This window comes from Octopus bimaculoides, chromosome 5, assembly GCF_001194135.2.
Source record: "Octopus bimaculoides isolate UCB-OBI-ISO-001 chromosome 5, ASM119413v2, whole genome shotgun sequence".
Taxonomy (NCBI): domain Eukaryota; kingdom Metazoa; phylum Mollusca; class Cephalopoda; order Octopoda; family Octopodidae; genus Octopus; species Octopus bimaculoides.
Genome location: NC_068985.1, coordinates 23,400,297 through 23,412,796, shown reverse-complemented (window position 1 = coordinate 23,412,796; position 12,500 = coordinate 23,400,297). Strand labels below are relative to the sequence as shown.

Below are 12,500 nucleotides of genomic sequence, written 5' to 3'. Positions count from 1 at the left end.
ACAATGAAACCGGTCTATTCAGGGTTATTGAACAAATGGAAATTATGCAATCAATTTATGCAGAACTGGCAACCTACATATTTGATTCTCTTTCTTTTTCCAATTTCTCTTTCTTCTTCTTTTTCTTCCGTTCCCTCCGCTTTGCTGCTGCTGCCCTCTTGTTTTCCTCCCATTGTCGTTCTTTATCTAGTTCTTCCAAAAGGATGGTAGCATTCTTGTTAGCTTCTGCCGCCTGCCGATCTTTGGCACTTATGATTGCATCCATACACTGCCTGCACTTTTTGTTTAATTCCTGCAAATAAAAAAAATGACTAGTGTATTATTCAAAAATAAAATAAACCATAACTTTTCCAATAAAAGGATTCCATTCCACCAAAATTCATCATTACTTTCAAGTAGTGTTCAACACATACAAAGTATTTGAAAACTAAATTATGCAGAATAACATGACAGTAAAACACTACAAATATCATCACCTATACAAACTTTAACTTACAATGATATCAGTTATTAAATATGAAAGACGGTGAGGTACATAGCATTAAGAGAGAGAAAGAGAAAGAACACTCAAAATTATTAAAATGATTATTACTTCAATATGGCATTAAATTATTCCACGAGAACTGACTGGACATTACAACAGTTTTCATCATCATCATCTAACGCCCATGTTCCATGAGGACACACGGGCTGGATAGCTTGACAGGATATGATGTGCCCAAGAACTGCATCGTGAACCAATGTCTGTTTTGGCATGTTTTCTCTGGCTGGATGCCCATCTCAGCACCTACTTTATAGTGTGGACTGAGTGCATTTTTTTGTGCCACCTGCACTATTGAGGTTAGCATGCAGCTTACAGAACTACAGGCTCTGTGGGTTGCAATAGAGGGGTCAGCTTCATGATAGTGGACAAGAGATTGAACTATGAAAGGAGGCGGGGGAATGCAGAATTTTGTAAAAGATCTGCATGGTTACTCACATATAGAAGAGAAAGGAGGAGAAATAAAATAAACAGTAGGAGTTGCAATAGATAATGGTGATGAGGTGCTTAGATGGCCCCACAAAGCAAGTTGAAGAATCAATTTGCGAGATTGTATGGGAAGGAGAATGAGGAGGGTGGGATGGGAGACAGACTACCAGAATGAGTAGGGTTGAAGGTGTGATGAGCAAGTTTGGGTAGAAGAATTTTCCAATAGTTCAATAGTCCCTTAATACAAAAAAAGCACTGCCTCAGTTAAAAAAGTAACCTGGACTTAGAATTTTATATGACCAACTTTAAGCACAAACAAATGGAAACTTGAAATAGAATTGGAAAAAATGACAGGTAGAAAGATTTAGAAACGTACTGGATCTGTTACTGTGCTTATATACCGTTGGAGCTCATTGTCAAGAGGGAACTGCGTGACGTACTTCACCATCCACTTCACTACTTTTATGTGCCCCTTCCGAAAAGCAGCAACTAAACAGGATACTTTACGGTTGTCATCACTGTCGATATCAGCTCTGTGGCCTACAAGTAACTGTACAACATCAAGGTGGCCACCTTGAAAAGAAAAGCAAAAAATTAGATTAAATTTAGGCATTTAAATTTTAGTGAAATATACAAACTATGGATCTTTTTTAAAACGGGGGCCACATTTTTCATTAATCTTTTACGTAGTGTTTTTGGTACCGAAAGACTTTCAAACTTCGTATACTTATCTATTTTGTGTTATAGAACAGAAAAATATTTTTGTATTCGAATTTATTTCATGTAAAAAATTGTGTTATTTCGATAATTTCAACCAATCACTGACGTCCATTCAGCCGATATACATTAAGTGCCGACTACATAAACAAACGATTCTTCGTTTTATTTGCTTTTTTCATTTTAAATTTGCTTTAACCCTAATCCTAACCCTAACCCTAGGGTTAGGGTTAATTGTTTCAGAATCGTTTGTTTATGTAGTCGGCACTTAATGTATATCGGCTGAATGGACGTCAGTGATTGGTTGAAATTACAGAAATACGACAACTTTAACATGGAATAATTTATGGATTTCTTTTTTTTTTAAAGAAGACTAAGAGAAAAAGATGTTTTATATGACACATTCTACCAGTGTTCCAAGTTTCAAAGTGTTTCGTTAATGAAAAATGTGGCCCCCGTTTTAAAAAAGATCCCAAACTATCACTGTGATTTAAGTATCTCTTCACTAATATCTTTTGTCCACCTCAAGGTCCTGTCATTGTTGCCGTATGCTGGATTGTGTACTTCAATAATGATGAAGTGCAAGCTTCTAGTAGGGCCTCCCATGCTGGACAGATTAAAGGATAGAGGCTGGACAAATATGGACCACCTGTTCCCAGAGATAAGAATGGGTTTGTGTAAGACCAACCCCCTACTGAGAAAAAAGCAAAGTTACAGAAGCAGCAATGACAATTCAAAACTAACAAGATGAAAGCAGCCCAGAATATAGAATAGTGGACCAAAGTCATCTATGGCCTATGCTCCATAAAGAGCAAAGGGGTTAAGTAATATCTACTGCTGCAGCCATTTTGAAAAATTAAGCTATGTACAACTTAGAATCATAGCATAATATAAATGACTTCGCACTTGGGTACAGGCGACAATGTTTCCATATTTCTAAGTTGCCCACTCCTCTCAACATTAAATATTAAAATACATATCTAGTTGGAATAGCTCTTGTACTACATATTTCCTCGTCACATAATTACAATGCAAACTATTTTATAGGAAGTATTTATTTTCTTTACAAAGCTTTCATGCTCATGTTTTAAGTGATAAAACATCCAACAGCATAATATCTTCGTTTGTACAAAAATGTCACATTAAAATTTGATATAATATATAAAGAACTCCAATACCTACATTTTAATTTAAAAGGAAAAGAAAGTTCCTCCTGCATTATTGACTATTTCCTGCTCAAAAGTGAAAAATAAAATAGAGAGATTGCTCAAACTACCTTGACAAAAAACCTATTGTAAGAAAGATCTGAATGTTTTTAGCAAAACTTTCGACAATGAAATGATAAAATAAAATTTTAACTCATTGCAATATATTTGAAATTTATGTCCACTAATTTCATAAAATTCATTTCAGTTTTAGAAAATGAAAAACAAAAGAAAGGAAATTTCATATATTTTAACATTATGTTCATTAAATTTTTGATGAAGAATGCAAATTTTATTTTACATTTAGTTATTTTTTCTTTATTATATTCAATTAACAAAACCTATACATGATTACTCAATATTTCTTTCCAATTCTTTTTTTTTTTTTTGCTTAGTCTTAGACTAAATTTCATCAAATGCTCACAAAAGTATAGAGGTTATACAGACTGCCATGACATCAGCTGTTAAATCATTTGAGGAAGTATTATATTGCCTTACAGTCATTACCTTATACTACTGAGCAAAACAAAACCATACTAGCTCTAATTTGCCTAACCAACAAATCAAATATACAAATCAGTTAATAAGATAGCATTAAGGAAGGTCATCCGGCTGTAAAAACAATTACTCTAACAAAATGTCATTTCATTCATTTACGAATGAAAACAATGGTTGTAAAATAATATTTGAAAAGATTTGTTGTAAATGTTAGCCACATACAACTAAATTATTCTTAAGTAAATAAAGACTTAGCATTTTTAAAACTAAAACAAAACAGACATGACAGTAGGAATATAACATGCTGATAGAAGAAATTATTAACAATGCAGAAAGTGTGGCTATTAAAACATATCTGAGTATTTATAAGGAAAGAGGTAGTTTAGGGGACAGCTAAGGTTCAGAAACATAATATGCACTACCCCAACAACAGCTGCAGTTGAATTAGAGGCCTAATGAAGGATTTCGGGAAAGTTGAAATTTTGTCAAGATTCTGTTAAGTTATGTGCTTGAAAAGTGTGTGTGTCTGAGAAAGTAATAGTAGGCAGAAAGAAGTAAGAGACTACACAGAAGAGCAGACATTGGCTCAGTTAAGAAAGAAGCGGCAATGTGTCAGAGTAACACAAAATAATTCCAACTGCAAAATAGTCTTAACAGGATAATCATAATAAAGGAAGATCAAATAAGACCAAAGGAGTTACATCTGATCTCAGAATATGCAAAAGACGCGAGATTTGGACACATGTAAGAATTCTGGATTACCATCCTCTGCCAACAAGGGGAAAAAATATTCAAAGAAAAGAGACTCCTCAAGTAAATTAAGGTTATAAAACAGTATATCTGCTATAAGCTTATGATTATACTAAACCTATTCTGCATTAAAACTCAGTGAATCAACATTTTTTTAAACACAAAATGATTAAAAAAAAGAAAAGGTGAAGAACTTACCATTACACGCTAACCACAGAGGAGAATTGCCTTTTTTGTTTTTCACATCAACAGCAGCATTTCTAAAAGAATTTAAGAAATATATACAGATTATTGTTTCCCAATATCCTATAAATCTATGGTACAAAATGAAAGTACTATCATTTCCCAGTTGTTTAGGATTGCTTAAAGAGTATTATGAACAAAGTCATTCTCCTCTTCCTCAACATCCATGAACTCCAGTACAGCTAGATCCCATCCACCACTTCTTGTAAACGTGCAAACCATACAACTTAATCTTCTCCAAAACAGAAATTGATCAATCTTTATGGTTCATCTTTGCTGTTCAGGTTAAAATCTATTCATATTTCCCTCTCCACATTGTTCCTCTGGATATCAGCGACAAAAGCTTAGTTCCTCTGGGACAAAGTTTCCTCCCTCCACTCCTCCAGATATATGTTACCTCTACTGCTCTCTGAAATCCTATAACCATCTTCTTAGGCATATCTTCTAACAAGTCACACACATATAAACTCATAATCTCAAATTTTCCCTGTGATTCAATCATAAAGAACAAAGCCTTCAATGCATGAAGAAAATCATAGACTTCTACACACCAAATGCTTTTACCCAGCACCATAAATTTTGCATGACTATCACACAAAACATGAAAGAAGCTTCTATGTATCATATTACCCACAAAGTCTCTTGCCTCCCCAACAGCAGCCAAACCTTTTGATTTCTGTCATTTTTTTTTTTTGTTTAATTTCTCAACCAAGTTTCAAAATCCTTTCCTCCATTTCTCAACCATAATGGTTCTGTAAGCAATACCCTGCAGAGAAAGCCTTCATATTCGCTGCCTACACTATATCCAACACCATACTGCACACAAAGTGAATCCCCACCAAAACCTAGCTCTCACTACCACACAAACATACCAAGTGTAAAAGAATCTCTGGTTACTTCAAACCAAGAGGATCTAGGTACAGATTTTAGACAACACGTGAATCTGTGAACCACTGCAATATCAGACTGATAATTCTATAAATTGTGTCTAAATCAAGTCATTTCATGTATAATCAGCTCTTGTTCATAATAGCAACCTACCTGGAAAGCAGCAGTTCAACAAATCTATAATGTCCCTTGTCAGCAGCAATGGTCAGTGCTGTATCTCTTGATGATGGCACAGGAGCTGCATTCACATCAGCTCCCTTGTCTAACAAAACTTTTCCAACTTCAACATAACCACCAGAAGCGGCTTCCATCAATGGAGTAAGACCGGTCTATAAGATAAAAATCAGAAATTGGGAATTTGATTATTGTCAAAAGGATATAAAAAATGCAAATATTCCCTATATCTTATAAAATTTCACAATTAGACGAGGAGAGAAAGGAAGAGGAGAAATATTCCAACTATTTATGAATCAAACTACCAACACTTAATTTTGTACTGGTTTGTTAAAATGGAGAAGGATAATTGACATTTACCTTAGCACGGTGCTCAATGTTTGCTTTTCGATCAACCAAAAGGCTTACAACTTCATGACGCCCCTGGAAACATGCCAGTGTCAAGGCTGTGTTTTTATTTGTCTCAATCTAAAAAAGAAAACAAAATAAAATAACTTTTAGAACAACTCTAATGGTGATACAGCTGCTAATAAATGCTAGAAATAAATACAAAGGACACTGCAAAAGCATTAAAATTAAAGCCTTCTTATCTCAGCACTCCTGAGTTAATGATACAAACTACCTATTTTAAAGTGATTTAAATTAAAATCTTCCTTAACAATATCCTACAACTTAACACCAGCTTAATAACAAAATTTTACATAATTCTTCATTATTCTCAAAGTTAACTGAAACAAAAATGGTGTATTTCAACAGAAATATGGTAACAGAAGCTTAAAATGTTCCATTCAGTGTCTATATTGTTTTCCTTTCTTAAACGAGTGTACAGTTCTCCTATATAGAAATATGCATACATAAAACCAAATAAAAGGCTTGAATTAATCTAGTTTTGTTGATATCTGAGTGTATTCACCAGTATACAAAAAGTGCTTCATCAGAACCTTTATATTTAAGTAGAGTTAGGTGATAATATAACACACAAAAAAGCAATCAGGCAAAATTAGAAGCAATTAGTTGAAGATCTTAGAATTAACATTCAAAAATATATTTATATATAAAAACTATTTATATATAAAATCTATTTGTTTTTTCAACCAGAACTAGAAGAAATAAAATCTGTTATTCACCTGAGCATTAATATCACTACCCATATCAAGAAGCAATTTGACAGCAGCAGAGTGACCATTCATAGCTGCTAACATGAGAGGAGAAATGCCAAGTTTGCTTCCAGTTCTGAAAAAGAATGGACACCGTATAATTTGTCAGTGTTTATTACATATTTTTTCAAGAAATAAATAAAACAAATTCATATTAATTACAGAAAATCCTTTGATTTAACTTCATAAACATCTACTGCTAACTATTCTCCAAGCTTTACCTTACTATTTCTAGAAGCAGTTATTAACCTCTTCTACAGGCCACATCCTGCTTTTGAATCACCGTTTCCACATTTAGTAGAAATCACAAAACAATGTTTTACAGACATAACTATAATCTCTTATTTTTGGTTAAGTAAGAGTTGTATTTATCTGAAAATTCTTTTTTTTTTATGTCAGTATTGTACTTTCTAGAAAGTAACAATGACATTCAACAAGTCCTGGAAAATATTCTTGTCAATTATATTTCTTCCCCTCTGTTTTTTAACAGTTACTTTGTCAGAATGTCATTACAAAGTGTGTCCGCTTAGAATAGTGTAATGTATTGTACTAAAAACAAATCATATAAGACATACAGTTCCCACTAATCCTTAAACAACACATCAATTGATGCCCAATTATGTTTGTCAACTGCACCGAAGCACAAATGGCTCTTATCGATGGGAGAAATCAAATCACAGATGAGAGATTTATACAGTGATGAAGTTTTTTTTCTAACTTCCCTTCATCAGATGAGGTAGATGATGATGATGATAACAATCTAGATAGTAGAGAACATGATGCTTCAGCTAGCTCTGGATTGGAAAAACTGCACCAATTTTTCTCCATTTGTATATTCATTTCACAACAATGCTGGATTCTCAAATGAATTCCTGCTCGTGATGCAAAGGAAAGTCAACATTTTACAGCACTTTTCAATGAGATTGTAAATTTAATTATGAAAGATTAAAGATTTTGTACTTATTTAAAGTGAAAGTAAGTACAAAATTCATCCGTCAAGATATTTTCTTTTGTTTTTTGCCTGTTTGGCACACACACATTGTAGTCCTTCCCCTTCATTTAAGGACTAACCAACATAAGGTTAATGAATGTCACACAGTTAAAATGAATATCTCCCTATCTGCAGTCTGCCCTACCCATCTTTTGCCCTTAAAAAAAAGAAAAGAAAAAAAAGCCCATTTCTTGATTACACTGTGATGTGTAATAAGTGCACAACAGGCAGCATTCCACACAGTAGCTGGATAATCAAAGCGAAGCAACAAAACACTTTCCCAAATCAATGCTACTTCAATAGATTATGGTCACTATTTAGAGATTAACAAATGGACTCATTCTCTATCTAATCCTAGCAGAAACATATTGCCAAGAAATTGACAAAATGGACCAATTTTTTTCCATAACAATGTTTGACAGCATTTCAATGTTCCGCAGAAATTGAATGGATAAAATACATGAAAATTTAATGAATAGTGGGGAAAAAAGCCCATATGCAAGTTTAGTGAAAGTAAGTAGCATACTTTAGGGATTTCTATCTCTTCACTAATTAAGTAAATCGAAGCAGGTAGATCAAATATGTTGCCAAGAAAAATATAAAACCATAACATTGGTATCAAACTACAGAATAAAATTAGCTTACCGTGAATTGATTTCTGCTCCATTTGAAAGCAATAATTTTATAATATTGACATAACCCCCTGATGCTGCTAAGCTTAAAGGTGTATAATCAGAAACATTGCGATGTTCTTTGTTTGCCACGCGAGATAACAACAATTCTACCACCTGAATTATAAAAAAAAAAATTAAAAAAAATTTTTTAAAAAAACTCAAATTAAAAGTGGATTACAAGATGATATGCATTTAATAAAATAAAACTAGAACTGTACTATAAAGTTGAAAAAAAATAGATCCCATTTCAACTAGATATCAAACAGTTTTCTGTTGATGAATTTTACATATAAATTATTTATTAATGTATGTAAATAAGTGCTTGTTAATTCAAACAATTTAAAAATAATGAAACAGATTTCATATATTTTAAACAATTTTAGTTTTGTAAATTGTAACAATTCCTTATAAACATTGAGCTTTAAAATGTTGAACACATTGCAGCCAAACCCTTCATATAAACAACTGGTTCATAAAACGGATGCTATTGTCCCAATCCCACAGGAAAGAAACTGCTTAAGCAATCCTAGGGTCCTTTTGAAACTTCCAGAATTATTGCATTGTATAATTGACTATTTTGAGTTGGAAGCATTAGGATTAAAATATAGAGATAAGAAGTTGGCAAAAAAATGTTTGGGAATTATGAACATGCACCTATACCAAAAACATGGAGCATCTAGCAACAAAACAAGGCAGAAAAATTCTTGGTCCCATAACACACATACTTTTAAAGAATAAAATAAATCAGAAACTAACATCAAATTTTCCTCCAGAACATGCTAGAGACAATGGAGTGTCTTTGGTTCGTTCAGATTGGGCTTCTATCTCAGCATTGTGGTCCAAAAGGATTTCCACAACTTCTACATGGCCAGCTGTTGCAGCCAAAATCAATGGGGTAAAACCTAAAAGTAAAAAACATTAAACTTCATGAATATGATATCAACATTCAGAAATATCTACTCATATTTTATTTCATATACACACATCTACAAATTATTAGATTTGATCACTCTTATGGAATAACAAAATCTGAAGAGCAGTACAAATAAGACTTTGAACTGATTATAATTATTATTACTTTGACATTGCTGGATACACATAAAAAGCTTGGATGAACAAATAAATAGAATACTAGATAACCAGCAGAGAGGCTACCAGATTGAATCCTATCTATTGAGCCTATAGCAAAGGAGTCTAACTCTCAAATAGGTCAGTTAACCTAGCAGTACCACAAAGCAGATATAACGAGTTACACCAAGCAATGAAAGCACCATTAAATTTTACAAGTTGTTCGTTAACTTATAGAATTAAACTCAACACAGCTTGTATGACTGGAGAAACCATTTCAGTAATCAGCCATAGAGTTCCTTAAACTGTCCCATTTGGAAATGCCACTAGCTTCAGGCTGGATCTGATTAGTAACTGTATATAATGACAGGTGCCACTCTCTATAATAATCAATGCACATGCATCCAACAGTATAAGGCATACTGTTTGCAACAGGAATATCACAAAACAGGCTTAAGTGATACAACATTTAATTTGTTAAACATTTAAGTTGTTAAGTTGCTTATTACATTCAAGTTATCCCTTAGAAATATTTGGAAAATTCATGAAGTGAATTTGGTGGTCAAATTCAAAATATGCTAATCACCATTAGAAATTACCTCACCAAACATATATCTTAGTATTCTATTTTATAACCATTTGGAAATTCATAGATTTTTCAAATACACTAAATAGATATAATAAATTTTAAAAAAAGTTTGTGTCTAAGTCAGTTAAAAGATAGTTTCGTTCTAAATGTTTAAGAGAAAGCAGAATAGTGTTGTTTTATGGTTAGGTCAGAGCCTCAAAGACTGGTTGAGGGAATTCACAACATAGGCTGCTACAGCAGAAAACAATATATGCAGATGTAATCACACAAGAGATCAGCAGAGTACATTTCACTAAAGGAACTCAAGGTTCAGGCAGTGATGGTAGTAAACAGACTAGGTTATAAATCTTTTATAACAATTCAAAAATATTATTATTTTGAAAGAGTTGTCTTTGCCAAAAATATAAAATAAATCAAATAAAAATTTAAAAGCAGGATACTAACAAAACACACACACACATATTTCTTCGAGAGGTTTCAGCTATTTGGTTGTGACTCCAACATAAAAAAAAAACTTTTGCCTAATATATACACTTTAAATTAGAAACCATCCTAGCCTGAGAAATATAAATCATTTAATTTCATGAATTGAATGAGAACTGACCTTTTTTATCGCGGTGCTCAATATCAGCTGTCTTGGACAACAACAACCTGACTAAGTCAGAATAGCCAGCAGTACAAGCTAAAGTCAACGCAGTGTCATGGTTACTATCAGTCTGTGCATCCAGATCTATATGTTGTGAAAGATAACGTTGAAGATGAGGTACACCTGGAGATGCTGGAGAAGCTGTAGGTGTATGTGGAGTAGTTGAAGGAGTTGGAACTGTGTCCAAACCTACAGTCGGTGCCTGTAAACTTTGATGGTTGTTCGGTATATGGCGTTTCCACCTAACCTTAGGCATATTAGGTTGGCTAACCTAAAAAGAAAAAAGAAAATCAAGATTGCCAATATAATTTTCAACTTACAAGAATTATCTTTCAATTACAAACACATGAAAATAAGTCTAAATTGATAATATAACTACAAATTTAAACACCTATCGTTAACTTTATGCTCCATTTTTCTTTGTTTTAATAAATTTGCTCAGACTCCTATAAATATTAGCAACCAAAGCTTCCAATGTTTGGGTCCTTCCTTTTAGATACAGATTTATCAATCCATACTTTCATTTGGCTATGAAATATGGAAACACACAAGGTGAACACCAAGCTTGTATGGCTTTGGTTTTTGGTTTAAAAACATTCAATATTATATCCAATACATTATTTTAAGTAAATTATCCAATGATGTTTATTGCTAAAATTAGTGATAGCAAAAAGATTTAATTAACCTCAAAATATATTTTTGCTAAAATTTATCAGTAAGAAAAACTATATTTTAGTTGAGATATTTTCCTAATAATATCAGTTGCTCAGTCATTTGTTTTAACCATTAGGATGCGAAGTCTTTAAGTCTATATGTATACTGATGTTATAAAATATAATTATGGAGATCATTGGGAAGAAAATTAAATAATATGTCATAAGTAGCTCATCAAAAAAAAAAAAAGTTTAAAAATTACTTTCCCATTAAAATACTTCCAAGCCATGAGTATGATTTTGCTATCCTCTATTATTGCTAAAATTTAATTTAGTAGTATGGTCTTACCTGCAGTTGTTGTTGTATCAAGTGGGCCTGCTGTTGTTGCAGGAGTTGTTGCTGCAAGAGTTGATGCTGCTGCTGTTGGGTTAGATAATGGTGCTGGGCAACAGACTGGACACTTGCTCCTGTTGCCATTGCAACTGTGGGAGCACCACCCTGCTGGATAGATGAAGCTAAAACTTGTTGTGACTGTGGCTGTACAGGAGGGGGAGGAGGAGGAGAAGATACCTGCTGGGCAGGAGGATGGATCTGCTGCGGAGGAAGTTGTAGTTGCTGTTGTTGTGGTGGAGCCTGCTGCTGGGGTGGTGGAGGGGGTTGCGGCTGTGGCAGTGTGCTCTGTGAAAAAAGCTGGAGAATTTGCTCTTGGGGCATCATATGAAGCTGGAGTTGCTGCTGTTGTTGCTGCACAGACATTCTCTGTATAGTTTGTCGAGGTTGGGACAACTCCAAAGAAGCACTGGAACCTGGAACTTCACATTCTAAAATCAATTTAATATACACACAACATAAATTTGTGATGAAAGAAATACATTAAGCTAAACAATTAGTAGATAATCAAACCATTTTATTTCAATTTTCAAACAGTACTTTCTTTCTCTCTCTCTCTCTCTCTCTCTCTCTCTCTCTCACACACATACGTGAATACATCCTAAGTTTTAAGGAAAACTAGCAGAAATACCCGGCGTTGCCCGGGTTAAAGAGAATAATGAAATCTAAAAACACCGTCTAGACTACGCAAGCCTCAACTGTTAGTAGCTACGATACCATATTTCTACATTAATAACTCTCCAATCCATGCCAGCATGGAACATAGATATTAAGTGGATTGCTAGAAGAAAGTTTTCAACTCATATGTATATAAAGTAAATAAACGTAATACAGAAACATGTTTTGTGTATTTTATTTTGTAACCAAACAAACAGGTACAGATTAT

At 33.4% G+C, this 12,500-nt stretch overlaps 1 protein-coding gene across 3 annotated transcripts in view; it reads right to left on the bottom strand.

The window, feature by feature from the left end:
- Positions 1 to 12,500, bottom strand: part of LOC106883585 (ankyrin repeat domain-containing protein 17) — a 120,858-nt gene that overhangs the window by 15,060 nt on the left and 93,298 nt on the right. For all 3 annotated transcript variants that reach the window (XM_014934654.2, XM_014934655.2, XM_014934657.2), the window contains 10 exons: positions 11,573 to 12,045; positions 10,529 to 10,841; positions 9,024 to 9,169; positions 8,239 to 8,381; positions 6,573 to 6,678; positions 5,806 to 5,913; positions 5,425 to 5,600; positions 4,339 to 4,400; positions 1,347 to 1,543; positions 78 to 292 (listed from right to left, as the gene is read on the bottom strand). In XM_014934654.2, coding sequence (XP_014790140.1) covers positions 78 to 292; positions 1,347 to 1,543; positions 4,339 to 4,400; positions 5,425 to 5,600; positions 5,806 to 5,913; positions 6,573 to 6,678; positions 8,239 to 8,381; positions 9,024 to 9,169; positions 10,529 to 10,841; positions 11,573 to 12,045 — 1,939 coding nt within the window. The remainder of the gene's footprint in view (positions 1 to 77; positions 293 to 1,346; positions 1,544 to 4,338; positions 4,401 to 5,424; positions 5,601 to 5,805; positions 5,914 to 6,572; positions 6,679 to 8,238; positions 8,382 to 9,023; positions 9,170 to 10,528; positions 10,842 to 11,572; positions 12,046 to 12,500) is intronic.